Source organism: Halichoeres trimaculatus, unplaced genomic scaffold (genome assembly GCF_033239565.1).
Source record: "Halichoeres trimaculatus isolate MK-OKI-2021-1 unplaced genomic scaffold, fHalTri1.1 fHalTri1_scaffold_6, whole genome shotgun sequence".
Classification (NCBI taxonomy): domain Eukaryota; kingdom Metazoa; phylum Chordata; class Actinopteri; order Labriformes; family Labridae; genus Halichoeres; species Halichoeres trimaculatus.
Window position 1 is genome coordinate 23,742,680 of NW_027437184.1, and position 27,767 is coordinate 23,770,446.

The window sequence follows — 27,767 nt, forward strand, 5'->3', positions numbered from 1 at the left end:
AACAGATTCTTTTCTGGCTATATCTCATACTTTCCCGAGACTGTGTGTTGCCTGGACAGGAATTTAGTGTTGATGATTCCTGAGGCTTTCAGAGCCAAATACCAGCTTGCTATCTTTTCACTGACTTTCATTTTGAGTTTGAAAAACACACTAACTGAAGCTATTGAGCCTCTGAAAATATGAGACTCAAAGAGAGGAGTAAATAACAAGTTTTTCACAAGCCACTTTATTCACTGTGTAGAGGTAAATTTATGTTGTTGTATATTGCAACTTTGAGGACAATTAAAAAAAGCTGACCTCCTGGTAATTTTAGTAAAACTCAAATGAAGAAAGTCTTAATATCCTTTTATTCCTCTCAGCATCTAATTTTCTGAACTCTAAGGGAAAAAGGAGCACCATTTCTTTGGTGCAACAAAGTCATTAATAATAAACACAACCACCCATGCGCATGAAGCAATATCCAAATGGATTTTTTGCGGACTATTGGATTGCTTAATTTATTAATGAAAAACTATGTTTACAGATAGAATTGGAGCCAGAATGCTCGTCTTTGGTAATATTATTTGTTCTGTTGAGTACACTTGATAAACTCAAACCAACACTTTCTTCCTGACTGACCCACATTTGAATTTATGCATCAAATTCTCCCACTAAGACAATAAAGCCATAACCTTTCTCTGTGCAGCAGACTTCCTGTATCATTTCATGTCTGTTTTGCACCTTTCTCTGGTTGCATGTCTGTTATATCTGCAGTGTGTGTCAAGCAAACAGGAGCATAGATGAGTGGAATTTCCACTCATAACCACAGCAGTCAATCATGTGAGAAGTCCTCACGGTCAATTTGCTGTCGGCTCTTCCGACCAGGTGGTGCACAGCATCTGTAATGTTTCTCGGGAGGTTAAGTATAATTCAAAAATAATTAGTTGCACTCAGAACATGTTACATGAGAGACATTTTTTCCATTTGGGCGTAATGCACAACACAGTCTCCACGCAACTAAAACCGCTTAAGTGTTAAAAGCTGCAGAATATAGGCTAACCTACTCTAATCCCACAGTTTAAAGCTGGAAAGTAGTTAAAGACAAAGGGATTGATATTCTACTTTTGCCCTTGAGTGAAACAAGAGGGAGGGAGAAGAGATATCGTGTGTGTGTGTATGTGTGTGTGTGTGCGTGTGGGTGTGTGCGTGTGTGTGTGTGTGTGTGTGTGCAAGAAAGACAGGGACATGGGAGATAATCTCTTTTGTATTTTTGATCCCTAAATGTGGTGGTTGTGTCCTCTTATCCCAGCTACTTAGTCTCTGCAATGAGTAAGTGATGCCATGCACTTAGGCTGTGAAAAGCAGGTCAGTATGACCACAGAGAGAAAACCACATGTGCATCACATGGATAGCCCTGGGATTATTCCTCACAAAATGTCTTAATTCCTCTGTTCACTAATGATCCAGGGAAAATGCCCTCTAATCTCCATTCCATTAATTAAAAAGAGCATGAGCCCGTGGAAAACCTCACCATCTGCTGCAGCTTCATTCCCGCAGACAGATTGTGTTTTCAGTTTTTAACCGGGGGAACTGGGTTTTTTAGAGCAACTGGGTGGAGAATACGTTGAGGTGGATGGTAAACAGATACAACTGCTCTGTTTGAGTATTAATGCAATGAAATATGCTGGGGAAAAAAAATCTGTTTTAAACAAGAGGAAATGCTGCCAGGGTTCTGCAATGACAACTGGGAATATGAGCTGCTTCCTGAGCCCAATTTTTCTACTTACAGACTTCAAACCCGTTCTGAGTAACCTAAAAAAAGCCTCCTTGGAGTCATTGTATGAGGATTGAGTGTTTCCATAAAATATCCATATTTTTTCTGAGAATGATCAAAAAATATATCTGTAAAAGATGGTTTTATTTTTATATAGGGAAGAGTCTTTTAAAATGTTCTCCAACCTTCTTATGAAATGAAACTCTCCACATCTTTGACAAAACAAACTATTTTTTTCATATCAACAATTTTAACTCATCAGCTTCAGTATGGCAAAGTGTTAAAAAAAAGTTTCATATTTCATAATTAAACACCAAATTCCTTTTTCCCCTCCCTCATTTTCCCTTTTTACAGCATTTTGAAAAGTAAAGATAAACCAGAATTTCAGAGAACTGTAACTTTTCAAAGTTTTCTGAGTCAGAGTCAATTTGCTGCAGGATAATTGGTTTATATCCGATTATGCTAAAATATATCTCCTCAAAATGATGAAACAGTCTTAGAAGAAAATGAATCAAGTGTTTGACCCGCGGTCAGAGCCTAGAGACTGTGACATGAATTTGATCGGGCTAGTAGGCAGGAAAGATTATCCGAGCAGATGTCGTTTTCCCTCCTATTGGAACAGTAGGGCCAATAATAAACAAACGCACACACTGACACACAAAGCGCACACTAATCTGAGATAGGCTACTAGCCCTTGCACATCCTTTTCTCCCTCCTCTCTTTTCTCTCAGGCAGACAGACGCTGTGCCAGTCCCGCCAATGTCAAGTTTATACCAGACTGTATTTAGCACATTTCATCTCGTATGAGAACACTTCAGACTCAGTGTTTGGTGTGAGATGCGGCTTTGCTTCAGCCTACAGATGGACACACCAGGAGCGAAGAAGAGTCTATCTGGGAGATGGCACGCAGTGTGCCGTTTAGCGTTGCTCACTTGTGTCTTGGATGCAGCCTGGGGACAGATCCGCTACTCCATCCCTGAGGAGTTGGAGCATGGAGCGTTTATTGGCAATATTGCGGAGGACCTAGGCTTGGATTTGAACAAGCTCTCTGCGCGCAGATTCCGGATAGTCTCGGGTGCCAGGAAGCAATACGTGGAGGTGAATTTGGAGAACGGAGTTTTATTTGTCAATGAAAGAATTGACCGTGAGGAACTATGCGAGCAGAGTTTGTCCTGTTCCTTTCACCTGCAGGTGGTCATAGAAAACCCTCTGGAGCTGTATAGAGTGGAGATGGAAATCCTGGACGTGAATGATAACTCTCCAAGCTTTCCATGGACCGAGTTCAATCTAGACATATCAGAGTCGGCTGTGCCAGGATCTCGTTTCCCACTTGAGAGCGCACAGGATTTGGACGTGGGTTCCAACTCGTTGCGCACCTATTTACTGAGTGTAAATGAGCATTTTCTTCTGGATATACAGACACGCAGTGATGGCAGTAAATTTGCAGAGTTGGTCCTACAGAGCCCGCTGGACAGGGAGCAGCAAAGTGCGCATCAAATGGTCCTAACTGCGGTGGATGGGGGCGCGCCGGAGAGATCCGGCACTGCGCAAATTGATATCACGGTTTTGGATGCAAATGATAACGCGCCTGTGTTTGATCAGTCGTTTTACAGAGTTAGACTTGCTGAGAACGCACCAAAAGGCACTGTTGTCATCAAACTCAATGCCTCAGACCTAGATGAGGGTCCCAATGCTGATATAACGTACTCATTCAGCGGCCACGCTCCCCTCAAAGTGCGCCAGCTCTTCAGCGTAGACGCGCGCACTGGGGAAATCAAAGTCAAAGGCGTGATAGATTATGAAAAAGCTCGTATGCATGAAATATATGTTCAGGCTAAAGACAAAGGTCCATCAGCGGTGGCAGTTCACTGTAAAGTACTGGTGAACGTTTTGGATAAGAACGACAACCTCCCAGAGGTGATCCTCACATCCGTGTCCACACCTGTGCAGGAGGACGCGCCCCCTGGGACAGTGATAGCTGTCATTAGCGTAATGGACAAAGACTCAGGTGAAAACGGTAATGTGGATTGTGAGATTCCCCATCATGTCCCATTTCAACTCCATTCATCCTTCAAGAACTACTACACATTAGTAACTTCTGATTTTCTGGATAGAGAGGCAGTCGCTGAGTACAACATCACTCTCACTGCCAGAGATATGGGCTCTCCACCTTTATTCACCCGGAAAACTATCCTGGTCCAAGTCTCTGATGTGAATGATAACGCGCCTCGCTTCAAGCAGCCCTCATATACTGTGTATTTGACTGAGAATAACGCGCCCGGTGCATCCATCTGCTCTGTGACTGCGCAGGATCCAGATTCTGGACAGAACGCATACCTCTCCTATTCCATAATGGATGCTGATATTCAGGGGATGGCCATGTCCACGTATGTGTCCATCAACTCGGACAATGGGAACATTTACGCACTGCGATCTTTTGACCACGAGCAACTTAAAAACTTTCAGATCACAGTTCAGGCGCAAGACGCAGGTTTTCCTCCCCTGATCAGCAATGTTACGGTGAATATCTTCATCCTGGACCAGAACGATAATGCACCTGTTATCGTGTCACCAGTCACTCGGAATGGCACAGCACCCAGCCAATCCCTGCCCAGATCTGCTGATGCCGGTCACCTTGTCACCAAAATCAGCGCAGTGGACGCAGACGCAGGTCAGAACTCGCGTCTCTTTTATCAGATGCTCCAAGCAACTGATCCGAGCTTGTTCAGCGTGGCCCTGTACACGGGGGAAATCAGGACAATCCGACAGTTGGTGGAGAAAGACCCCACGAGGCACAGACTGGTCATTCTCGTGAAGGACAATGGTCAGCCGCCCCTCTCGGCCACAGTTTCCATCATCCTGTCAGTGGTTGACAGCCTGCCAGATTTACAGCCCGATTTGGGTGACCTGTCACTAAGCCCGCATCACAGCTCTAACTTCACCCTCTACTTAATCGTGTCTCTGGGCGCAATCTCCTTCACGTTTCTGGTGGCTATAATCGTCCTGGTTACAGTGCGCAGACTGAAGGGCAGACCGTCCAACAGAGAGACCAACTTTCCCTCCATCAGCGCGTGCTGCAGCAGCGGCTGCTGCACGCGCTCGGAAGCGTCCACCACCACAGAGGTGTTCAAAAAGTCAAACCTGAACGTCCGGATGTCCACGGGCGCGCCCGGCTGCGCAGAGGCAACCAGCAACGGAGCAGTTCCACAAGTCTACTGTTACAAAATGTGCCTGACCCCTGAATCATCCAAAAGTGACTTCATGTTCCTCAAACCCTGCAGCCCTGTGATGTCAGTACAGCAGAATAACGCCAAGAGCACGGATTATCTGACCTCTGGCTGGAGCGCGCTGGACCGGAATGAGCTGGCCAACAACAGAGCAACAACCCCAAATGAGGTAATATAGCCCACTGAAACATACCCAAAACATACAAAAAGACACAGTGGGGGGCTCATTTCTGCCATCATATCACTTAAGTACTCCACTTAGCCCAAAACTAGAACACTAGTCATCCCTCTGTCTCACTTTAATTAGACACGACAGCCTGGTTGGCTGCAGGGGCAACTCGTAATGCATTTGACACACTAAAGGACGCTCTTAACTTTTATTAAATCTCCTGCAAGGAGTTTTCATCTGGGTTTTAAACTAACTAAAAGTAAAAGCAATGTCTCCTCATGACCTACAACTGCAAATGAGAGCATCAATGAGAAAGATTAATCATCTCAGTTTAGGGGGATATGCCAAACCAGATTATTTACAGCTTTCTGAAGAAACTTTGAAGTTTTGTGTTGTTGTTTGTTTGTTTATTTTTTTAAGCAACACAGTCAGTGCAAGCTAAAAGCTCCCAACAGCAGCTTTAAATTATGTTTAAAAATCAAGCAGCAACCCCTGGTTTTATACAAGGGAATGTGAAAGTGCAGTAAAGTGCAGTTCATCAAGCGCCCACTAGGGGCTGGCTGCAGGAGCCTCAAAAAAACACTTAAAGACCAATTTAAAAAGATAGGTCTGGGGTATTAGTGTATGATTTTTGCGTCTCATTGAGCTGAACATTTTGGTGTTGTTTCATCTCTCTACGACATTCCTAGCCCGAGCTAGGGCCGTTCAAGTGTGTGTTTTTTTAGAGTTTTTTGGCTCTAGAGAGATTATTATGGGATGTCGGGGGGTCATGTTTGGTATTTTATCAAATTTTTCCGCAATCCTGATGTGCATGCCGATTTTGGTGAGTTTTTGAGCATATTTAGGGGGTCAAATTAGTGTTCGTTGACGGGGCGGAATAATAAGAAAAAAGAAACGGACAAAAAACAATAGTGCCCTCCGCCAAAGGCGAAGGGCACTCTCTAGCTCTTGCTAGAAGGTGCCCTCTGTTCAGGCAGAGGACCCTAAAAAGCTGATCTTAGTAAAATAAGCAGGTTTACTGTCTGGTCCAGAAATGGGTTTGGTCTAAAAAGCTAATCTCTGTGGAGGATGCATTTTAATTTATTTAGGATACAAAACTTACAAGTTTTGCCTTTTAAAAATATTGCTATTTCCTCTTGGCATTCAGAAATGATAGGCTCCAAAACCCTGCATCTGAAACAAATGAGTGATGTCACTAGCCAGGTTTTAACTGTTTACATGTTTAAAAAGATCTTTTCAGGTCTGGTGTTGTATACTTTTATATGTGCCACAACATTTAATCAGAAAAGCAGCTTTCCAGATGTGTGACACATACAGATCAATGAAAACATGAGGTAATTATCAAAAATGGAGGTCCATTGTCTATCTCCCATAGCCGTTTCGATTGTTTTTACACAACCTCAAAGCTGTGGATGAAGGTCTGCAGCCAGTGTTGTCAACTCCTCAGTAAAAGTTACTTTTACAAATTACTTTTGTGACACCATCGCCTAATTTGCAAAATAAGTCATTTGCATGCAATTTTCACCGTCACTGTAGGACGGAGGAATAATATTGCAATATTTTTAAAATTATTTTTGAATCAAAATAGCAACCCTCCTCCTTTTTCTGGGCTTGCGACTGGCCAAAGTGACCCAAAAGAGATGTGCATGATGTGCAAGCTGGCTCCAAACTCCAGAAAATTTGTTAGATTCGTTGCTAGCCCTTTTTTTGACTAAAAAAAAAAGAAGTAATAATAAAATAAACAAATAAATAAACAAAAAGTTGCTAGAGGGGTTTAAAAAGTCACTAAGTTGCTGGTGGGAATGAGTTTTACTTTTGTTGCACATGTACTTTAAGACAGAGTATGCACAGACAGAACCCAGCCCGACAACATTCTGTTTCACTGTTTACATGACAGAATTTTCCTTTTGATACATATGGAATGAGGAATATTTTACTTCTGTGCAACCGAATGAAATTCCATTCTGTTTTGACCTGTGTATTCTAATTGAGGTGTTTAATTTGGGGCATTTTTATTCATTTTAGGCTTCTAAACCAATTCTAATTGGAATCTAAGGCTCCATGTAAACCCAGATCCAAGTCCTCGTCAACTTATGTCAAAAATGCTGAAATTACAGTGACATAACTTCAAGCATTAACCTCTTGTTTAAATGTCAGGCCGATTCCAAAACATATATAGATCAAACATTGCAGCCCTGCAAGTGCTCACTTGGGGGTGGTACCAAAAACCAAGGCCATTCCCTTTGACTCCTACTTTTTTTTTTTTTTTTTTTTTTTTTTTTTTTTAAAAAGGTGTTTTACATTTACAGTACAGTTAATCATGTTTGCAACTGGATACTAAAATATCTCACATATTTATTCATACTTGTAGACGGCCACATTTTTTTTTATTCCTTTAAAGGTATTAGGCTTCAGAGTTATGCTTATATTTACATAATGATGGGTGTGGCTGAGTTGACTTCCAGGTAGGCAGTATGAGCCTGTTTACTAAGAAGCATCAGACCTGTCTTGTCTGAATCTCTTTACCTGTTAACTGTTGAGTAAAGGTAAGGTTACATTCCCATTTCTAGCTATGGGCCATAGCTGGTCATCCTAACAGCTAGAAACCACTGAATGTTGTCTTTGAGGCTCAGTCTATGTTTTATACAGCCTGTGGTTAATATTAAAATTGTTAGTTTCTTTAACTTTTTGAAAACAAAATCAGACAACCAGGCTATATTTGAGCCCTTGTTTTTTTGTTTTTTTGTTTCTTTTTATCCAACTGCTCAAAACAGCATACAATGCAAGAGTATTCTGTAATGGGTATGCAAGAAATCCATTAGAATAAATAGCCTCAAACAACCCACATGTTGTGACAGCATACCCTGCAGTCTGGGTAAATTACCACAGTGTGTCAAGGTGCATGACACCCGCATAAAAGGTGTTGCAGAGATAAAAGAGATGCATATATTTATCACAGGCTTGAAGCTGTCTTTTGATCTTGCTGTAGTCAATAGCATCAGAACATCCATACAGTTGTACAGCCTCACATTAGCTACATAAGCAGATTAGTCACTAACTGATTTAGAGAATTCATTTTGCTTTTGATCTTTCCCAATGATAATGTTGCTCGTACTGTCTGCCAGTGTAAAACATGCATATTAAAACTTTTGAAATTCACTAGATAGAAAAAACTTCTCATCTCTTTATGTTTCTAGATAAAAAATGCAATAGCTTTGAATGTATGGCGTTATGCTTTTCAAAATGATACTTGCAACGTTATGCACAGTATTGCATCAGGATATCACTGACTTAAATCTTCTGTTCCCTTGGTGCAGCTCAAGTATTCAAACAAGGAATGGACCTTGACCAAGAACCAACGCAACTCAGCTTACAAAAGGTAAATACATGAACCAATTACAAAACAAAGCATGATGAAACACAGACACAACTCAACTTATGCTGCTGCTGTGTCTGTGTCTCTGCAGGTACAGTTCAGCAAACATGGAAGGCACCCTCCCTCGTCAACAGAAGTATGATGCTGATGGATTATCCTGCCCTGTCGCTCCTCAGTATTGGACTTGGGGAAACCACATGAAAGGTAGGTGGCTCTTTATTACACACATAAAAGTGGGCGATGGCGCGGGGGCTCTCCTGTGTCTGAGCCTCAGGATTTATTCTGCATTATGAAACAGTAAACTGAAAGCAGATAATACCCAGCCCACAAACTGTAGGGGGATTTTAATGCATCAACATGAGGATTACTTAAGTCCCTGCAAGAAGTGTTTAGCCTTTTTTTGCAGGAAAATTTTAAGTAGATGCCTTTAAAGCCACCTTATTCAGATCAAGTACACTGTATGCAAATATTAGCTCTTTGCAGAAATAATCTGCCGATACAAACAGTAATTTATGCACATTTTACAGACTGCAAGATGTCGCTTCAAGAGGGAGCGGTTCCTAACTACTCGTGGGTTCCAAAGTACACTCAGCCTCAGTCTGAGCCCCCAGATTACCAGCACAATGTCTATATACCTGGCACCACGTCTGACTACAGCACTCTGAAGCTGGCACCCAGAGGAGAGCTGGATGTCTACAACACCTTCTCGACATTTGGAAAGAAAAAGAAATACATCTCACACTACGAACAATCTTTCAGCAGTGATGATGGTATCATAGGCCACGACATCTTCAAATGATTCCATGTGTTCTGTATATTCTGTGTACTGTAAATGCCATTAACTGGTTTAAATTTTTAACTCGACATTTCTTCTACAGTGTGAGTATTGTTCTCGGGGGCTGGTTGACTGTTTCTCCTTTCAAAGGTCATTTAATAACACTCCATAACAGAAAATATTTTTATTTATGTAAATACTTTGAGTATGGCAAAGTCTAGTATAAAAGCTGCATCCTCTGCAGCCGTCATTGAGCTCAGGATTTGCTCTGTTGGAAAGTTACTGGTGCTTAGTAAAGTCAAAGTGAATGTCTTGGGGGGAAAAATATTTTTCTCAATTTTGACATCTAAAAAAATCTATAAATCAAGAGTTGTTCATGTTCCAGTCACATTTATCGTGTGTAGATGCACCTTATTGTCTTATAGGAACAGCTAATGAGTGCAATATTGTGTCAAAGCTGTGAACCAACTAAATGTAAGAAGCAAGACTTTCATTTTTATAAATATTAAAAATGTGTATTTAAGAAAGAAAATACAACTTTGTGCTTGATATGAGACAAAATCTTTGATGGCGTTATTTTTCACAAATGTAAGTCTTTAATAAAAACACAGCTTGGTTATTAACATTGTAGTCACTGAACCATGCATGATGAATTTTTGTAACAGATCATTTGTTCTCAAGTCCATTAAGTGTGAAAACAGTCTATACACAACGCACAAGCGATGCTTACAGACAGCAGAGGCGTTATAATAATCATTCCAAGCAGCACATGTTTCTTTTAAAAGAACTGCAGAGTAGATGCTTGTGACTTCAGGAATATGAATCAAAATGTTAATTGTGTCCATCAGGATGTAAACAAGCAGGGTTCACTGAGCAATCATGTTACGAGGGACAGGGACACAGATGTAATGTTGCTCCTTTGGCTTGTGCAGAACTCCATAACAGTGACACATCGCATTAAAAAGTTGACACTTGAGGGCAATAACACAGCAACAATGCTACTGCAATAACACTCTGTAAGGTCACTGCTGTTTCAGAGGTTGTGTGCATTTCAGATCAATATTTATTATTGAGTGTGATTTGTATATCTAAAATGATGCTGTATATACTCAGTGTACAGTATATATTAATATCAATAAATTTGTTCTCAGCTGTACTGTTGCATTTCTCACTAAACCACAATTTTATTCCTGTTGCTGGAAGTGCTGTGTCAGTGTGTTTCTGAATTGTCTGAGAGATTGTCCAAGGTAAGCAGATGGGTCGATGGATAGGTGCATGAATGTGTGGATGGATTGTTGGATGACTGATGGATGCATGGATGGATAGACTTTAATAATCCCATACCTCACTACTGTGGGCCAACAGCATCAGGTTTTCAGTGCCAATACAAAACTGCAGAAAAAGCACACAATAAATAAACCTTGACACTTGCAGAGGGTTGTCCAAGCTTTTTTATTGCCTGGGTGGCCTTTCTTGGGCTCTGAACTGTTAAAGGGTTGCATGAAGTCTGTTAGCGCCCATATGAATAATAAACATTCTTCTGTCCTGTTGTTTTCTACTGATCATATCTTCTGTGACAACTGGTGCTCACTAACATAAAAGTATTAAAAAGATGTTATACTCAGTGTAACAAATCAGAGGAACATTGTTAAGTCTATTTTTTCTTTTTAATGTATTCATTCCTCTGTATATGTGTGTAAAAGCGCACATGTAGAAGAAATGTACTGACTGCCTGTTGTTGTCGGTCTCTGAAAAGGCATACAGCCTAATGTGGTTTAACAGTGTGGGTGACCGGTTTAGAAAAGGCCCCTGCTGATCCTATTACCCTTTGAATAAGAAACATTTTCATACAAAAATGTTTGATAACATTGAAAAAAGTGCATATATATATATATATATATATATATATATATATATATATATATATATATATATATATATATATACATATATATATATATATATATATATATATATATATATATATATATATACTTTTATGTTGATGTTGGTGTGGCCTCTCTATACAGGCTATATTTGTAATTCCAGCAGTCATTTATCAAAATCACATACCCTTTCTACTGTCTTTTCAGTGACTGTGCAAAGGTTAACTCATATAATGAAAGAATACCTCCGCACATCAATAACAAAAGTTCCTTAACTCTGTAAAGCTACAATCTAAAATGATTTAGAAATCCTTAATAACAATTAACATATATGATCTCAAAACATAACAAATAGTATATATTTTTGGTATTTTTGTTCTTATTTGAGTGAACAGATAAAGAGAGGAAATGTGGGAAGAAGAGAGACTGGAAGACCTGCAGTAAATGATTGAACCAGTGACAGCAGACAGTCTCTGTACAGGGGGCGCATATTTAAACACTCCCCCACACATTGTGATTTGAAAAGAAAAAAAGAAAAAAAAGAAGATTTTAAAAAAGTAAAAAGGTTGTTAAATGTGAAAACAAAATATAGCTGAAATATGAACACACTTAACAGAAATCCATATGGAAAGGTTTTTACAATTAACAAATGACTAAGTTTATAATTTAAAGTCATAGAGCAAGCCTGTGACTGATTTTGTTTTTAGTATTTCACAATTGCATTTTTTTTTCTTTATCATAATTTTAAGCACAATGATATGCAGGTGGCCAAAAATAAAATATATTAGGAACCTGATCAGCTTCCCATCCAGGTCATTCCTTTTTGATATTTTTTAGTAAATAAAAAGATGACGATAAAAATTGCCAGGAGCCAAGAGTCCAGTCTCCCTCAGGAGGAACCTCCCTCCTTCATCTGTCACCTCTAGATGAGGAGGCTGGTGTTAGCTGTTATGGTTTATGGCTCTGAGTGTTATTTAACCCTTTCTCTTAAACTATTCTGCTCAGTAAAGTCAAGGTTTCAGGTACTTCTCTGGGGATAATCCTTCAGATCCTGCACCTCTGAGTGATCTATTGCTGTCCAGGGAGTTAATCTTGGTCTGGAGCCTGACTGCCTCAGTGAACTCCTTCATGTTCAAAAAGCTGAGTGCCAATGGCAGCTTTCAGATGTATTTTAAAGTCTTTAAAGCCGGAGCCAGAGGGATGAAACCTTAGAGGGAAAAAATGAATTTATTTTTCTGTCATTAAGAGACAGACATTAAAATTCAAATCCAGATAGACCCACAGCTATATCCTGCCAATAAGTACAGATAATCAAGCCAAGATTTATCTTTGACTGTGTCACAAACAGAACTAAAAACCAGCCAGGCTCAGCAGTCATAATAAGTCCCCTGAGCTAAAAGAAGAGACGCTCAGCATATGTCTGTCTTCTGTGCCATTTTAAATCTGCTCAGGTTCCAATTCTGGGCTGTTTCCCCCTCTCATCTCTCCCATCAATCCATGGCTTCTTTACCTCCAGTTAAGCAGCATTTTGTTCCTGTATGTCTCCACTAGATGGAGCCTGTACACCACAGATACGTCATCTGAAGAAACCAAACATGTCTGCGTTGCCAGAAGATTGAAATTAATTCAGTCATTGTTCGTACTTAAAAGTAGAGAGGGTTTACATCATGTAAAAATGTCTCATTCACTTTCAAAAAAAAATCTGATCACATTAAAACAGTGGTTCTCAAACTTTTTTCAGTGATTAACCCCCTATAATGTGTTGTTGTTTTTTTTCTGCCAAGTATCCCCTAACAAGCCCAAAGCAGTTCTGGTTAGAAATTACTATGTAGAACACATCAATGTACTATTTGTGTCTATTGGATATATAACTCAGTTTATAAACTTAAACTTATATTTGATTCAAACATTGATTGAATAATTTGTGTTTAAAGATTTTGCTTGGTTGCTATTTTTTGAGTTTACATCTTTGATTCTTGTGTACCCAAATTTGAGAACCACTGCCTTAAAAGAACTTAACTTAATAAAATTGGACATACTGTCATCGAGTACATTGGGAATACAAGTTATGTTTCATGGGGAATGTGCATCTTTCTCCTGCTTAAAGCACTATCAAATCAGTCATATCTGACTTGTGGCATGGATTTACACAACACGTTTTAGCAAAATGACTCATCTTTTTGTCATTAAACAACTGAGAGATCATAAACCTTTGCAAAAATCCCAAATCCAAAATGGTTGGGTACAGTGTAAAACGTTGAAAAAATTAAGTATAAAATGAGATTTTTTTTTTATCCATTACCAAATCACTTTCTCTTTGTAGTTGCAGGGGGCTTGAGCCTATCCCAGCTGTCATTAGGCAAGGGGCAGGATACCTGGACAGGTTGCCAGCCTATCCCAAGGCTAACATGTAAAGACAATCAACCATTCACAAACATACTCATAGGCAATTTAGAATGACCACTTGATCTGATTGGCACGTATTTTGGACTGTTGGAGGAAGCTGGCGTAGTCAGAGAGGACTCATGCATTCAAACTTCACACAGAAAGGGTCAGGGGCATGTTGAATTGCATCAACTTTTCCTACAGACTAGAAACTGAGGACATCAGTTCCTGTAGTTTTAAAATGAACCATTGTCCTGTTTCTGTCTGATGTAGAGTTTCAGTAGTTCAACCGGTCTGAGTTTCTTACATCACATTCTGTATTTCAGGACCTGCCAAATAAGGGCTTTTGGGTACGCAGCACCCTCAGCCTCGAGTCTGTTGTAGGATGACTTTAAGCTCAAAGAGCTGGTGTCCTTAATTTTTTTAAATCTAAAATGAAAGACATGGAAGTAGATTTTATAAAGTTTTGATGTTTAAGCTCAGCTGTTTGAATTGATTCCCAGAATGAATCATCGATTTTAATCCATCATCTTGTGTTTATTGACTGTGCTTTGTCTCTTTTTGTGTTTTCTGTCGGAAAATTTATGTTTTTCTTGCTGTCTGTCTTGGCTAGGTGTGCCTTTTGGTTTGAGAAAACACAGAACAGTATCTAGTTCCTCTGCGCTCAAACCTAAAGAGTTTGCCAGTGCTACTGGATAACATTCATACAGTGCTTTAGTTCACTAATTTTTTGCCATGAATTTGTGAATGCAGCAATAAACTGTGTTCAAAGATCATGTTTTCAGGGAATTCTTTTTTAACCATGAAGTGATTTCCAAAACATTGTCATATATATATATATATATATATATATATATATATATATATATATATATATATATATATATATATATATATATATATATATATATATATATTTTTTTTTTTTTTTTTTTTTTCTAAGGGCATAATGATCACAGCTAATCAGGTGATTGTTTTTTTTGGCCTTGTCGCTTTCTTGATTTTCATTTTCTGTTTTTATTTTTATTTTTACAGAGATTTCTCCTTAAAATACCCAAATTATTATCATTATTATTATTCTAATTCTAAAACTGTTCAATGAGTTGCTAATACAGTTGTTAGAAAAAATGTATAATGACACTCAAGGACACTGAACACGATTAAAAACAACCACAGTAAAATCAACAGAAAAAATAAAATTGACAATAATGATAAAAACCAACAATAGAAAAGCACAAACAGAAAAGGACCGGTGGGGAGAGGAGGCAAGTTATTGTCAAGTGGGGAATGCAGTCCTGAACAGGTGAGTTTTGAGTTTGGACTTGAAAAGAGACAGAGAGGTCAGGTTATGGAGGTCTGGCGGAAGAGAGTTCCAGAGCTGGGGAGCAGAGCGACTGAAGGCCCTGCTCCCCATGGTGCTGAGGCGGGCAGAGGGTACAGTGAGGTGGGTGATGGAGAAGGATCTGAGGGAACGGGCTAGAGTGGCAACGTTGAGGAGGTCAGACAGATATGGAGGGGCGAGGTTGTGGATGGCTTATACAGAATACAGAAGGATTTTGAATTCTATTCTATGCTTGACCGGTAACCAGTGGAGCTGCTGAATGATGGGGGTGATGTGATGGTGGGAGGGGCTTCTGGTGATAATACGGGCAGCTGAGTTCTGGACCAGTTGGATTTTATGGAGTGACTTTTGGGGAAGACCAAAGAGGTGTATGTAAGGGTGTGTGGACTATTTTTAAAGAATAAAGCCTTTGAAGTTATCAGAAGGTTATATTGCTGTTATTAAGGCATACATTTGTTAATTAGTCATTGAGTCTAATTTAATTTATGTTTCCCATATTCATAAAGTTCATAGAACTATCAGTTAAATATGTTAATGATAGACCCTAATACGTTTTTCTTATCTTAATGCATTTTAGAGGTGGTTAGAGGGCTCCATTACATTGTTCTCTTTGTGATATTGTTAGAGCTAAACATAAACAGGTCAATAAAGGGTGCATGGAATTTTTCTTCTGTTTTTGAGGGGAACGCTGCAGAATAAAACCAGCAGCAGAGCATTACAAGAAAAACTATTTGCTTCATTATTGTTCCAGTACTGAAACAAGCTTTACAGAAACACTTCTCCCTGGCAACCATAGGCCAGTTCATGGGAGCAACACAGTCTCCAAATTTTTGTTTGGAGGTTGAAAATTTCAGGGTTCTACAATCTCATCAAATAAGCCATGGACAAATGGATTTTTTTTTTTTCTTAAAACAGGTTTCTGCATATTTAAAATTATATCAAATATTTCATAGATCTATAAACTGTAGCTAGAAAAATATTTTTGTAAAGTCTGCACTTGATAATGAATCCGTTTGTTGCTGCTATAAATAACATGCATTAAAAGTAAGAGCATTTGTGTTCAGTGGGTGAAGTGCAGATCCTCCTGTAGTTTTTATAAGTGTCACTAGATGGAGCCAAAGGACAATAATGAACAGGACCTGCCTTGTCTTTTCTCTCATGATATCCTCCTAGTGTGGGAGACCAATCACATTAAACACAATGCCACAAACAATCATTGGAAGTCAAAGCTGCTTTAGTTATCTCACCGTAATGACAGTGGCTGTTGTACTTGAAGTAGAGCTTCACTGTAGGTCTAAAGAAATTAGAGGATATTTCCCACACAGAGGAAATATTTTACAGGATCTTTTTATACAACACGTTATAAAGCTCCATGATTCTTTGATGAGTGCATTGTGAGTGTAGTGGGAGTAATCAGTACAGTTGAGTTGTGTGCTATACCATTTTTTAAATAGCTGTTAAATAAAAAAGTTAGAATCATCTACAGCTATGACTTTAAGCGAGGCCCCCAGCCTAATGTCAGGGCCTCACTCAGTCAATCAGGGCACCGAGTAAACACGCAATGTCTTTGTTTACTTTCATATGTTTGAAATAGGTCTTGTTTTAGGGACGAATCATAAACAAAGTGACTCTTTTTATTTTTTTCAAAGTAATCTGGGTTATTTCTCCATTGGATATAATTAAACAATAGCCTGCAGCAGAGACAAAATTAGTCTTTCATCATAGTACTGCCAGTCCCTCAAAAAGGGGCAGAGAATGATATGAATAACACAAATTAACCTCATAAAAGTACAAACTTTAGAAACTTTTCACTTCAACACCTTGCTAATATTTGCAAATTATTGAAGTATTGGATCAATTTAAGAAAAGAAATGATGTATTGCTAGTATATAGTTCTAATATTATCATCAACTAACTTTTTTTTTTTTTTTTTTTTTTTTTTACCAAAAATCTTCTTTCATTTTTCACAAATTTGCTTCATTATGGATGGGAACAAAGAGGTCAGCTGAATTTCAAAGCCGTTTTTCTTTCCTTAAAAGAGGAAAACCTCAAATTTTAGACTTACAGTTGTCGAATCAGACAACATGAGCAGTGGTCAGCTGAAGGAGTGGGGACAGAAAAAGACTGAGGATCAGTTCTGCCCTGGACTGCTCTTCAGACTACACAGAGGTGGGTAAGAGGGGGATGTTAGACAAGCTGGCATCCATCATGGACACTCCCTCTAAACCCCCCTGCATGTGACAGTGGGTCCATGAGCAGCGTCCTTCAGCAGCAGAATGAGACACCCTTTCCTCTGCAGGAGGAAGTGCTACAGCAGGTCATTCCTCCCATCTGCAACCGGACTCTTAAACACCAGCACTCATTAACAAGTAGCTTTTAGATACTTGAACAATACCCAGTCATTGCTTTAAATACTGTATTTTCAAGTCTTCTCTAGAGCACCTATTTCACAATGTTATCATTATACTGTACACGTTATAGCATCTTGGAGCAATTTTCCCTGTGAAATAACTTTGCTAATCAAAGTAAATGTAGTCCATCGTGTATATATTTACCATAGTCAATATTTTTACCTTCACTTCTTTTCCATCACAACACTGGAGGTACATTGTCACATCCCTCTGTTTCCTGCTTCAACTTGCTGTAAGAAAGTATTTACCCTCATAGAGATTAATAAAGCACATATCTTATTTTATCTTACATCTGTCTTACAAAACTATTGTTAATTAAAAACTAATAATAATAATCCTGTCACAGTCGCATATTTGCAGCTGAATATAACTATTTCTGGTTGTTGTTTTTTTTCTATAGTGTACACAGTGACTGTGTCAGTGCAATTTACTGCAAACTGTAGTCAACATAATGCATTTTTTAAATAGACCTTTGATGTATCTTATTACCCATTCAGCTTATGTATATATCTGTCAGTCACTACGACACAAAGGGTGTTTTAATATTTACTTTAGCATTATCTGAGCTCAAAATTTGACTCAATCATTTTTTTTAGTTTAATCTGTGAAAGGCAGTTTACTGAGTTTTTTATTGTAATGTAAACAGTGTTTTAATGTTGATACTTCCGGCATGTGTTAAGTTTGTTGTACTTTTTGAAGCAGATGTGCTTTTTGTCCAGCTGTACTCTGGATATAAAACATGGGTGTAGTCTCGGTAACATCACTTACTGGTTTCTAAAGAGGCATTATTACCAAGGCTGAAGATGGTTATCAGCATTTTAGAAATGCTGACACAGTCTAACTTCCAGGTGACGTGGAAGGGGGGTTAATGTCAAAGCTTTTTGGACAACACACCCACATGTTAGATGGAAGTCTTCATCTAGAAATATGAATTAAATCAAAAATAGGAGTCCTCCCTGCATTTGATATAAAAGGATATGAGCCACATGGACTGCAACCTTTTGTGTGTTTGTTTGTGCTATTTTATACACATCTTTGGCTCTGCTTTAAAGGCAATCATCATAAAAATCATAATCATTGTCACCTTTTTTATGCAGAGTAAGATGATCAATGTTAAAAAAAAAATGGTTGCACCACTTGACATTTATTAGTTACGACTCTTTCACCCTAATACTAATTTTAACTATTACTGAACCCTATACAAACTATTTTTTTGCACTTTTAACATACACACAACATGCAACAGACTTAACAAAAGGTTAATCTGAATATTTTTTTCAGTCTGGGACATTCTGACTTGAGATTTCCCTTTGTCAGTCAGGCCACCTGGCCAGCCCACACAGAGTCTGGCTACGCCCCTGCAGAGCAGTAGCGTGTGAGCCCCGCTCCTCCAGCGGTACTGTACCGTGCATGGCCTACTGCAGCTGCAGCTACAACTCGTGGAGGCGAGAATGACAGCGGCGCTCCCCTGCATGAAGACAACCTGAGCGTAAGGAAGGATCTTTTTTTCATTTCTACATTTAAAAAGAACCACAGTGATGGCGCTCTTTGTTACATCTTTATGGACACGGTTGATCGTGCCGGTTTTTACATTCATGGCACTGTGGGGATGCGCGCTTTCCATCACTCGCTACTCTATTCCAGAGGAAATGGAAGAGGGCTCCTTTGTTGCCAATCTGGCCACAGATCTGGGTCTGGATGTTCGCAGTTTGGTGCAGCGCAGCGCGAAACTCGATGTCATTCACAGCAAAAATTACCTTGACATCAACAAAGAGACGGGGGAGCTGATAATCCGCGAGAAGATAGACCGGGAGAGCATATGCATGACTAAAACCACCTCGTGCTTTCTGAAAATGGATGTCATACTAGAAAACCCTATCCGTATTTTTAATATTGAATTAGAAATCATGGACATCAACGACAACGCGCCGCTGTTTCGTAGGAAGACAATGCATTTGGACATTTCTGAGGCAACCCCTCCCGGTGAGAGGTTTTCATTGACAAACGCGGTGGATGCGGATGTGGGGGCGAATTCAATCAAAACGTACTATCTGAGTGAAAGCAAATACTTTAACATTGATATTCAAACTGGCAGTGATGGCTCCAAATATGTCGATTTAGTGCTGAGCGGTAATTTGGACCGGGAGGAGCAGTCAGTCCATAATTTGATTCTAACCGCTGTGGATGGAGGGGTTCCTCCCCGCTCAGGCACAGCCAGCATCGTTATTAATGTGCTGGATATCAATGACAACGCCCCCCAGTTCAGTCAGCCGGTTTATGCAGTGAACGTCTCAGAGAACTCGGCTGCAGGGACAGTGGTCATGACCTTAAACGCAACAGACTTAGATGAGGGCACAAACGCCCAGTTGGTGTATTCATACACTCTGTACACCTCAGAGAAGACTCAAGAGCTCTTCTCTCTTGATCCTAACTCAGGCGAGATCAAAGTGAAGGGGGTGATTGACTATGAAGAGAGTCAGAGTTTTGAGATGCACATTCAGGCTCAAGACAGAGGGGCAAATCCACTTTCCGGTCTCTGTAAAGTCTTGGTGAATGTCACAGATCTGAATGACAACTACCCGGAGGTGACCATCAAGTCTGTGAAAAGTTCCCTCACTGAGGATGTCGCTGTCGGGACACTGATTGCTGTGATCAGTGTCAGGGATAGAGACTCTGGAGGAAACGGGGAAGTAGAGCTCACTTTGAATCAAGAGAAATCTTTACCGTTCCTTCTAAACAAATCATCAGAGGGTTACTTTGAGCTTCTGGTGTCAAAGCCCCTGGACAGAGAGTTGATCAGCAAGTATGACATCACTCTGAGGGTGACGGACAAAGGCTTGCCACCTTTATCTGAAAATGAGACCATCACCTTAGAGATCCTGGACATCAATGACAATGCGCCCAAGTTCCCCCAGTCTTTTTACACAATCCATGTGGTGGAGAACAATCTACCAGGGGCGCTTTTAACATCTCTCAGTGCGTTTGACCCGGATCTCAATGAGAACCAGTACCTCGTATACTTCATCATGGAGAAGGAGATTGTTAACACCTCTATGTCAATGCTGTTCTCCATCAACCCTGAGAACGGCGACCTCTATGCCCTGAAGACCTTCGACTATGAGAGAGAGAGGGACTTCCTCTTCCACATCGAGGCGAGAGACTCTGGTGTCCCCCCGCTGAGCAGCAACGTGACGGTTCACATCGTCATTCTGGACCAAAACGACAACACACCCCTCATTGTGTCACCTTGGCGGGCACAGGGTTCAGTCGTGGAGGAGGTGATACCCAGGTCGACAGATAAAGGACACCTGATTGCCAAAGTGATAGCAATCGATGCAGATTCTGAGCAGAACTCCAGAGTCACGTATCAGCTCTTACAGATCAGTGATTCCACCCTCTTCAGCCTGGATCAGTACAACGGAGAAATCCGGACAACCAGGATGTTCAGCTACAGAGACCCACGAGTACAGCGGCTGGTGATCGTAGCTAAAGACAATGGTCAACCCGCTCTGTCCGCCACTGTCACCATCAAGATATCAACAGTGGAGCACGTCTTACCCTTTTTAGAGACCACAGAGACACCCATGGATATTGAGCTCTTCACAGACCTGAATCTGTACCTTGTGATCGGTTTAGGGGCTGTGTCATTCCTGCTGCTGATAACCATCCTTGTAATCATCGTGCTCAAGTGTCAGAAACCAAAACCGAAGGCCATCAAGATCCCCCCAGCCAACAGGAACAGTGTGATCAGCAGAAACAGCATGATCAGCCAGAGGAGCTCCACCATCGCAGATTCCACCCTGATCTCCAGCGACGCCTACTGGTACAGTTTGTTCCTCGCCGAGACCAGGAAGGGTAAGGTGGTGGTGAGACAGCCCATCATCCCTAAAGGAGCTGGGTACTTTGTGTCTAGTATACCGAGGAGCATAGGGCCCAGTGAGACCACAGACTCCAGAGCGTCCACGCTGGAGGTATGTATGCATGAAATGATAGCTGGGTGACTATGTTTTTGGGGGAGGAATGTTTTTGAGAAGGAGGAAAGGAGGAATCAAAACTGCAAGATTAGTTTCTTAAAGTCAAGTTTTGAGCCTGAATGACATTTTTTGAAAATTATTTCATTCATATTTAAAGCTATTCTGAAATAGATTCCCTATAGGCTTATCAAGTTTCAGGTCTATGTCAGACTCTTATAGTGACCCTGAAGGTCATCTGCATAAACAGTACATGATCACAAAAACAAGTCACTGAATGGCAAAACTATATCACTGAATTGAGACATATTTTATGCGACACAAAAATGTTCACACGACATGACACAAATTCACGAGATGTAAAGATATTAAGAGAATGCAAACTATTCAGCAACATCTTTAAGTATTTCATCAACATAAGATATTTAATGAAGTTAAAAAACTTTCTAGGAATGCAAAAATTATTTGATAAGAATTATAATTATTTCACTTATAAAAAAAAATCCTTTTTTTTTCTTTTTTTGTTTCTGTAATATTTTTTTCTTGTTTGTTACATAAATATTTTTAGTGTCTGTTTTTGATTTGTTCTTGTGAATTTTTTTTTTTTTTTTTTTTTTTTTTTTGTCTTTCGTTAAATTTTTTTGGTATCCAGTGAAATGTTTGTGCAATTGATCTTTAGGGCCACTGTAGATACTCAAATTTGACTTTCCACACAAAAATGGCATTTAAACTAAACTAGTAACAATTCAATGGTGATGATTTATATAATAACTGGGCATATGCATTTTCACTTTGACATATAATCCAGCTGCAGATGGGTGCTTCATCTTTATGACTATAATGATGAAGTTCATCATTAGTGTATTACTAAGGCGAACTCTCTGCACTTTCATTGCATAATTAGGCCAAACAAATACCCCCAAACTGGAAATGTGCCACTATTTCATGTCTTATACTGTATGTAGGTCATTTATTGCAGATGCATAACACAATCAGAGCATAACTAGTGGGCGTAAGAAGAAGGGGGGAGCACTTCAAAGAGGCGCAGACATCGGGGGGAGGAGGAGGAGGAGAGGGTAGTAGGAGAGGAGGGGGTTCTCTTCAAGGACAAGAGATATACGGCTGTGCTGAGTGTGATGCATCATGTTGGGGGTCTGCACTCAGTAGACTGTAATCAATGGTGAACGGCTGAAAGTGATCCAGATGTTGTTTGCTTTTGTGCATCTGGACCTGCAGACTAAACTGAAACAAGTGATCCCCTGAAAGATTAAACAACATGAATATGCATGGCTGCACAGGTGCATGAAGGAGCTCTGTGGATGATGTGTATGTACTGTGAGTGTCTGAGCTTAACACATGCAACTGAACTTGTCTCTTTTTTCTGTTCTTAAGTACTCAAAATGAAAGGAAGTCCATTCTACAACTGGAGGTATGCTGGTTGCTAACTACATTCTGTAGAGCCACTATGATTTCGTAGACATTTCCTATCCCTTTCTATTTGGTATACACTATTGGTTTGGCTAAAAAAAATACTCCTTTTTTTAAACTGTCACAGCTCCGGATGTTGGTGTTGTCTATTGGTTTCCTCCTGATTAAATAGAGAACAATCAAATATTTTCCATTCGTCCGAGGTCAGGCTCACAAATACAATATACTTGTTTTCCAGAGCAATGCTACTGTGAGCGCTCAAATATAAATTGGCCAGTCTCTCAAGTGCAAAAAAAATAAAACCTATCAGCTTCCTGAGAGCTGAGATTAGAATAAAAATTGGCTGCCGGTCAGTCTTGTGTTGTGCACATCTGGCTGGCTTGGCAGTGATTCAGGGCACAATGATGGCACAGACTGGAAAAAAGGGATTAGGGAGTGAATTGTCCCAAATAGGTTCTCAGCGTGTAACATACCTGAGAGCGGAAACTGAGTCAACTATCTCCACATCCCTGCGCATGAACTCTGTTTGGGCTATGCTTCAAATTGTCCTAGAATAATAAGGAACCTCTTTTTTATTATCAGCCCACCAAATACCAAATATGATCTTGTGATGCCTGCTTGTGCATGCTTTAATTACACTTAATGCTTCCCTATTTTAGTGCAAACTGTCATATTTCACTTCAGCTGTGTCTCTCTAGTTTCTGTGAATGATTTGGTAAAAAATCAGAATAATCAACCCCTCTTTTGAAAGATATGCAAAAAATGCACCCACATTTCTGATTGATTCAAGTGTCCCTGAATTCCAATGACATGGTGGCAGTAACCAGTCACGATCCACTGTTGCATGAGTGAGGACTTTCTATATCCAGGTCGCCTCTCTGTCTTGGCTAATTTCATATTCTGCTTTCCTGCAGGGACCCAGAAGAGAACTGCCATGATATAATCATCTCTTCATGGGAGTCTCTGGAAGAAGTTTTTTTTTTCCCTGTGACTCACAAAAAGAAGATGTACTCTCCTCCCTCAGTCCCACTGCTCCTTTGATCCTCCGTACAAACATCGACCAGGAATCACCTCAGCTTTCTGCCTTCTTTTCTCTTTGAAGCATGAATCTGCATGGTTCTACATCATATTTGGACATAGAAGTATAAATCATTTAAGGCAGGATATTTGGACATTCTTCTAGAGTTGCCTCATGTAGTAAATCACCTCTCCTTAACGCTTTGAATCTCCTTAATGGACATTTTGCCTTCTCTACAGGGTTTACGCAGTGTGCCGTAGTTCTAGAAACCATCAGTAGCTCAAAATCCGTAAGTCATGCAACATTTCTTAAGCTAAAGTTCAAGACACGCCTATTTAAAAATTCTCTCATGAATCAGGGTGAATAAGATTCTTCCATAACTCTGATAAATACTGAGCTGTAGCTGGTTCTGTCACCGATTCAGGCTTTGCACTTGGTGTTTTTCCTCTTTGAATAATAATTTTTACTGTCTACTGTTACTTGCTGATGAAAAAACCAATGATCTGATTTTACATTTCTCATTTTTTACGATGTTTGTTGTACTCAGCAGTGATGAATGTGTGAAAAACAAAACAAAAAAAGAATGACAGAAAATTGTAAAACAAAAAACAGGAGATACAGTGTTTCTCTTTTTAGTTGATTGTAGATACTGTAGTTCTTAAACGATGATGAAGAGGTCAGAGAAGCAAAAAGACTCACATCAGGTTTTCTCTTATAGACATCTGTGCTCTTACAAGCATCCAAATGGGCTGGCAGTGATCTGGCTGCATTGGGAAGGCACAAATTACACAGCAATATGAAATTATCTGGAACATGATCATGTTCGAAATGAAGTTCATCTTCTTCTTTTCAGCCTGCCTCCTCTTGCAGGGGAGAGATCAAATCTTTACTCAGAGGCAATCACACATCTCAGATTGGGGCAGGGCCAAAATGGGCTGACAGTGATTAGTCAAATTTAATGAATATAACTTTTCAAAACCAGGTTGAAATTCTAGTTTTGCTTTATTTGCCACAAGATTTACCTTTTTACATTTATAAGCTATTAACTTTACAAAGCTAATCCTGGCTGATTTTATCATCTCAAAGCTGAGAGTTCTCATTTGATCAATGCACTCAGTGCAAATCTTATCAATCAGTTAAAAGTATAATAAATTTAAATGGGAAGATATTTTGTAACGATAAATACTGTGTTTATTGAAAAGAATAAGACTATAAAAATGACTTTATCTTTGCCACGGTACAAGGAAATATAAGGCCCAGGCAAGGTGTTGTTTTATGAACCTTCATGTTTTTATAGATATTTTATGTATTAACTTCTTATGCTGCTTTTGTGAGCTTCTCTAAGGGCATTTTGTGTTGCATATTTGTAGTTTGGTGCGTATGATGTTGTTTTGATAGTGTACATAAGTCAAAATAGCAACAAGAGTACTTTTCATGACCTCAGAGGTAGTGCTGTTGTGCTGCCGTGAAGCCCAGGACTTTTAATTTTCTCAGAAACAAGGAGCTTATTAGGACTGCTCATTAGGGTGCTAAATGATCAAATGTAATTGGGTGAGGTAAGGAGATTGGACTGTGAGAAGGGGAACATGGTGTTAATTATAGCTTCTGTATTCTGGTGCTGACTCTGCAGTAAAAACACAGACAGTGCTTAGAAGGTATTACACAGATGATAGCACTTTGAAAATATGCATTGAATCTAAATGTGATCGCTGCACTCACTCAGTAATGCAGCAAGAGGGGAGATTTCTCTGTGTATCAAGCTACATAACCTGAGTCAGGGAAATCGAGCCTCTTGTATCCTCTCTTGCTGGATGAAGCACGGTCCGTCCGTCAGACTAAAAATGTCACTTTTGTGCAATCAACGTCTGGACCCACCAATTCCAACAAATATTTATATTGAAATTGCACATATAATGAGCTCCTTGTGTGCCTTCTGCATTGTAAAAGATGTTTGCGACTGTTTATGAATGAAGTAAAGGCATGTCACACAGTATTACAAATTACAGTTACCCCAATGATTAAACGCTCAAGAGTTGTGAAGTAGGAGCTCAGCCTTTTGGTCTCAGAGCAGAAGAACCATAAGATGCATTTACTGTAAATCAAACTGCTTTATACTTTGTGTTTTTTATACTGTAGATCTTTTTGATATCATCTGTATTCACTGTGATCAGATGGCACAGGAGGTGCTTGTGCTCTGCATCGTAAAAGTGTGTTATTTCTCATTTGTGTACACAGCTCAGTTTATCCCTCGGCTAATTTTGCCAGTCGGATTGTACAGTATGCCTCGAGAGTTACATCAAAACCGTAATTCAGTTCCATCTCACTTAGTGGATCAAAGACAGTATGGGAGAGAATGGTCTTGCTTTATTTTTAAGTCTAGATAATTGTCGGATTTTGATGTTGCTTATTTGGCTTAAATGTTCTGCCTGATCATACTAGTTTGAATAAAGCTTTTTAATCTGTGTTTGTGTTGAGTCTGCCATGAAAAATGAAACAAAGTGATCAGAAGTGACTTTTGGAAAGCGACACACATTCTCCCTCTCTGGGTGTCTCTCACTGAAATTCCCCGCACACACGCACACACACACACACACACACACACACATTTTGACCCAGTTTCTCACTTTAACGCTCTGTGCTAATTCTTGGAAATTGAAAACCAAATAGAGGAGATGTGCTTGCAGTTCAAACCGCGGAAGCTGACAAATAATAGCTTTGTCAGGATTAGTGAAAGCTCAGAGACACATTATATGGTCTGCTCTCTGCTGTGACCACACAGGCCTCTCACTCTGCTGTCCTGCAGGAGGCTGACGTGTGAGGGCCACATGAATTGGTCTAATGTGAACCATTCCTCATTATAACCAGCTGCATGGAGATTAACTCTGGTTCAGAGAAAACTGCATTTTTGATGGTTACTATCACAAAAAAACCCTAATAACAATGGAAATGAGATATACTTATTATAGATGTTGTGGTTGATCTCAATAAAATTGCCAGTGTTTTACATTTCATAATTTTGTATTTGAAAATATGTAGTCCAAGCAAATATAACTAATTTTTCAGTTTAAAGTCTTCATCCTGCCATGAATCCACCAAACTACACAGTCTCTGGACTCATTTCAGAAGTTCAGGTGTTTGCGGTAAAATGTGTGTCACTGACCCTGTTGAGGATCTGACTTTGAATGTTTAGAGATCACTTCATACTCAGCATCTGCAAATACATCTTCCCTTTTATTTATGTGACTTAGTTACTTTGAAAAATGCTGGAAGCCACAGTCTTCACCCCGTGACTCAGTCCCAAAACCTGTTTCTGCTATCTGTCCTCAGAGAGTGTTTTGAAACAATGGTAAAAGAGTTTTACGTGTGTTGCTCCTTCAGCCTAGGGTGGATTTGGGTGAGTGAAGTGGCTTCTCTAAAGGTTTTTAAAAACAGACTGAAGGTGCTGGAACAAGGTGCATCAGCTTGTAGATGCCTTGACTAATGTCCTTCTGTTATGTAATCCAGATCAGGATGCTGCTCCAAATTGAGATTAGCTGACAAAATCCTCGATCTTTGAAAAAAGGTGGGTCAGAAAATGCTTAATGTTATAATTTCTGTGCTTTTTATCTTCAATTGCCTTAGCCTTGGGCTGTCATGGGTGAACTTTCCTCAGTTATCCTGCTGAATAAGCAGTGTGGTTACTCACAATTTTGTTTTAAAGCTGGGAGACTTTATTTAAAGATGTGTTTATTAGCCTTTTTTAAATTGCCTCTAAATTACCTCTCTAAAAGATTTGGTTCGTCTCACTTCAAATAAAACAGGGGGCTGATAAATTTGTGTATCCTATCTTCAATGGTTTCTTCAACATATGGGTTGCTAGGCGCCGCCCTGTTGGCTACGGCTGCCTTTTGCAGCAGCTCTCTCTTCTCTTCTTCTCTCTCCCATTTCTTGTAATTTTTTTCGTCTCTTTTTCATAATTTTTGTATTTGGAGTGGATCATTACTTTGTATGGCTCATTTGTTGGTCATGGACACCAATTTTTTTGTG

The 27,767-nt window shown here is 39.7% G+C and overlaps 1 protein-coding gene across 1 annotated transcript; it reads left to right on the top strand.

Annotated features, from left to right (window-relative positions):
- The first annotated feature begins 2,421 nt into the window (after nt 1-2,421).
- On the top strand, nt 2,422-26,205 carry LOC141791818 (protocadherin gamma-C5-like). The gene is made up of 7 exons (XM_074672474.1): nt 2,422-5,149; nt 8,467-8,528; nt 8,617-8,729; nt 9,053-9,321; nt 18,642-18,720; nt 18,819-21,295; nt 23,638-26,205. The coding sequence occupies exons 1-7, from the start codon at nt 2,591-2,593 to the stop codon at nt 23,659-23,661; spliced, it is 5,583 nt and encodes a 1,860-aa protein (XP_074528575.1). The 5' UTR covers nt 2,422-2,590; the 3' UTR covers nt 23,662-26,205.
- The last annotated feature ends 1,562 nt before the right edge of the window (nt 26,206-27,767 follow it).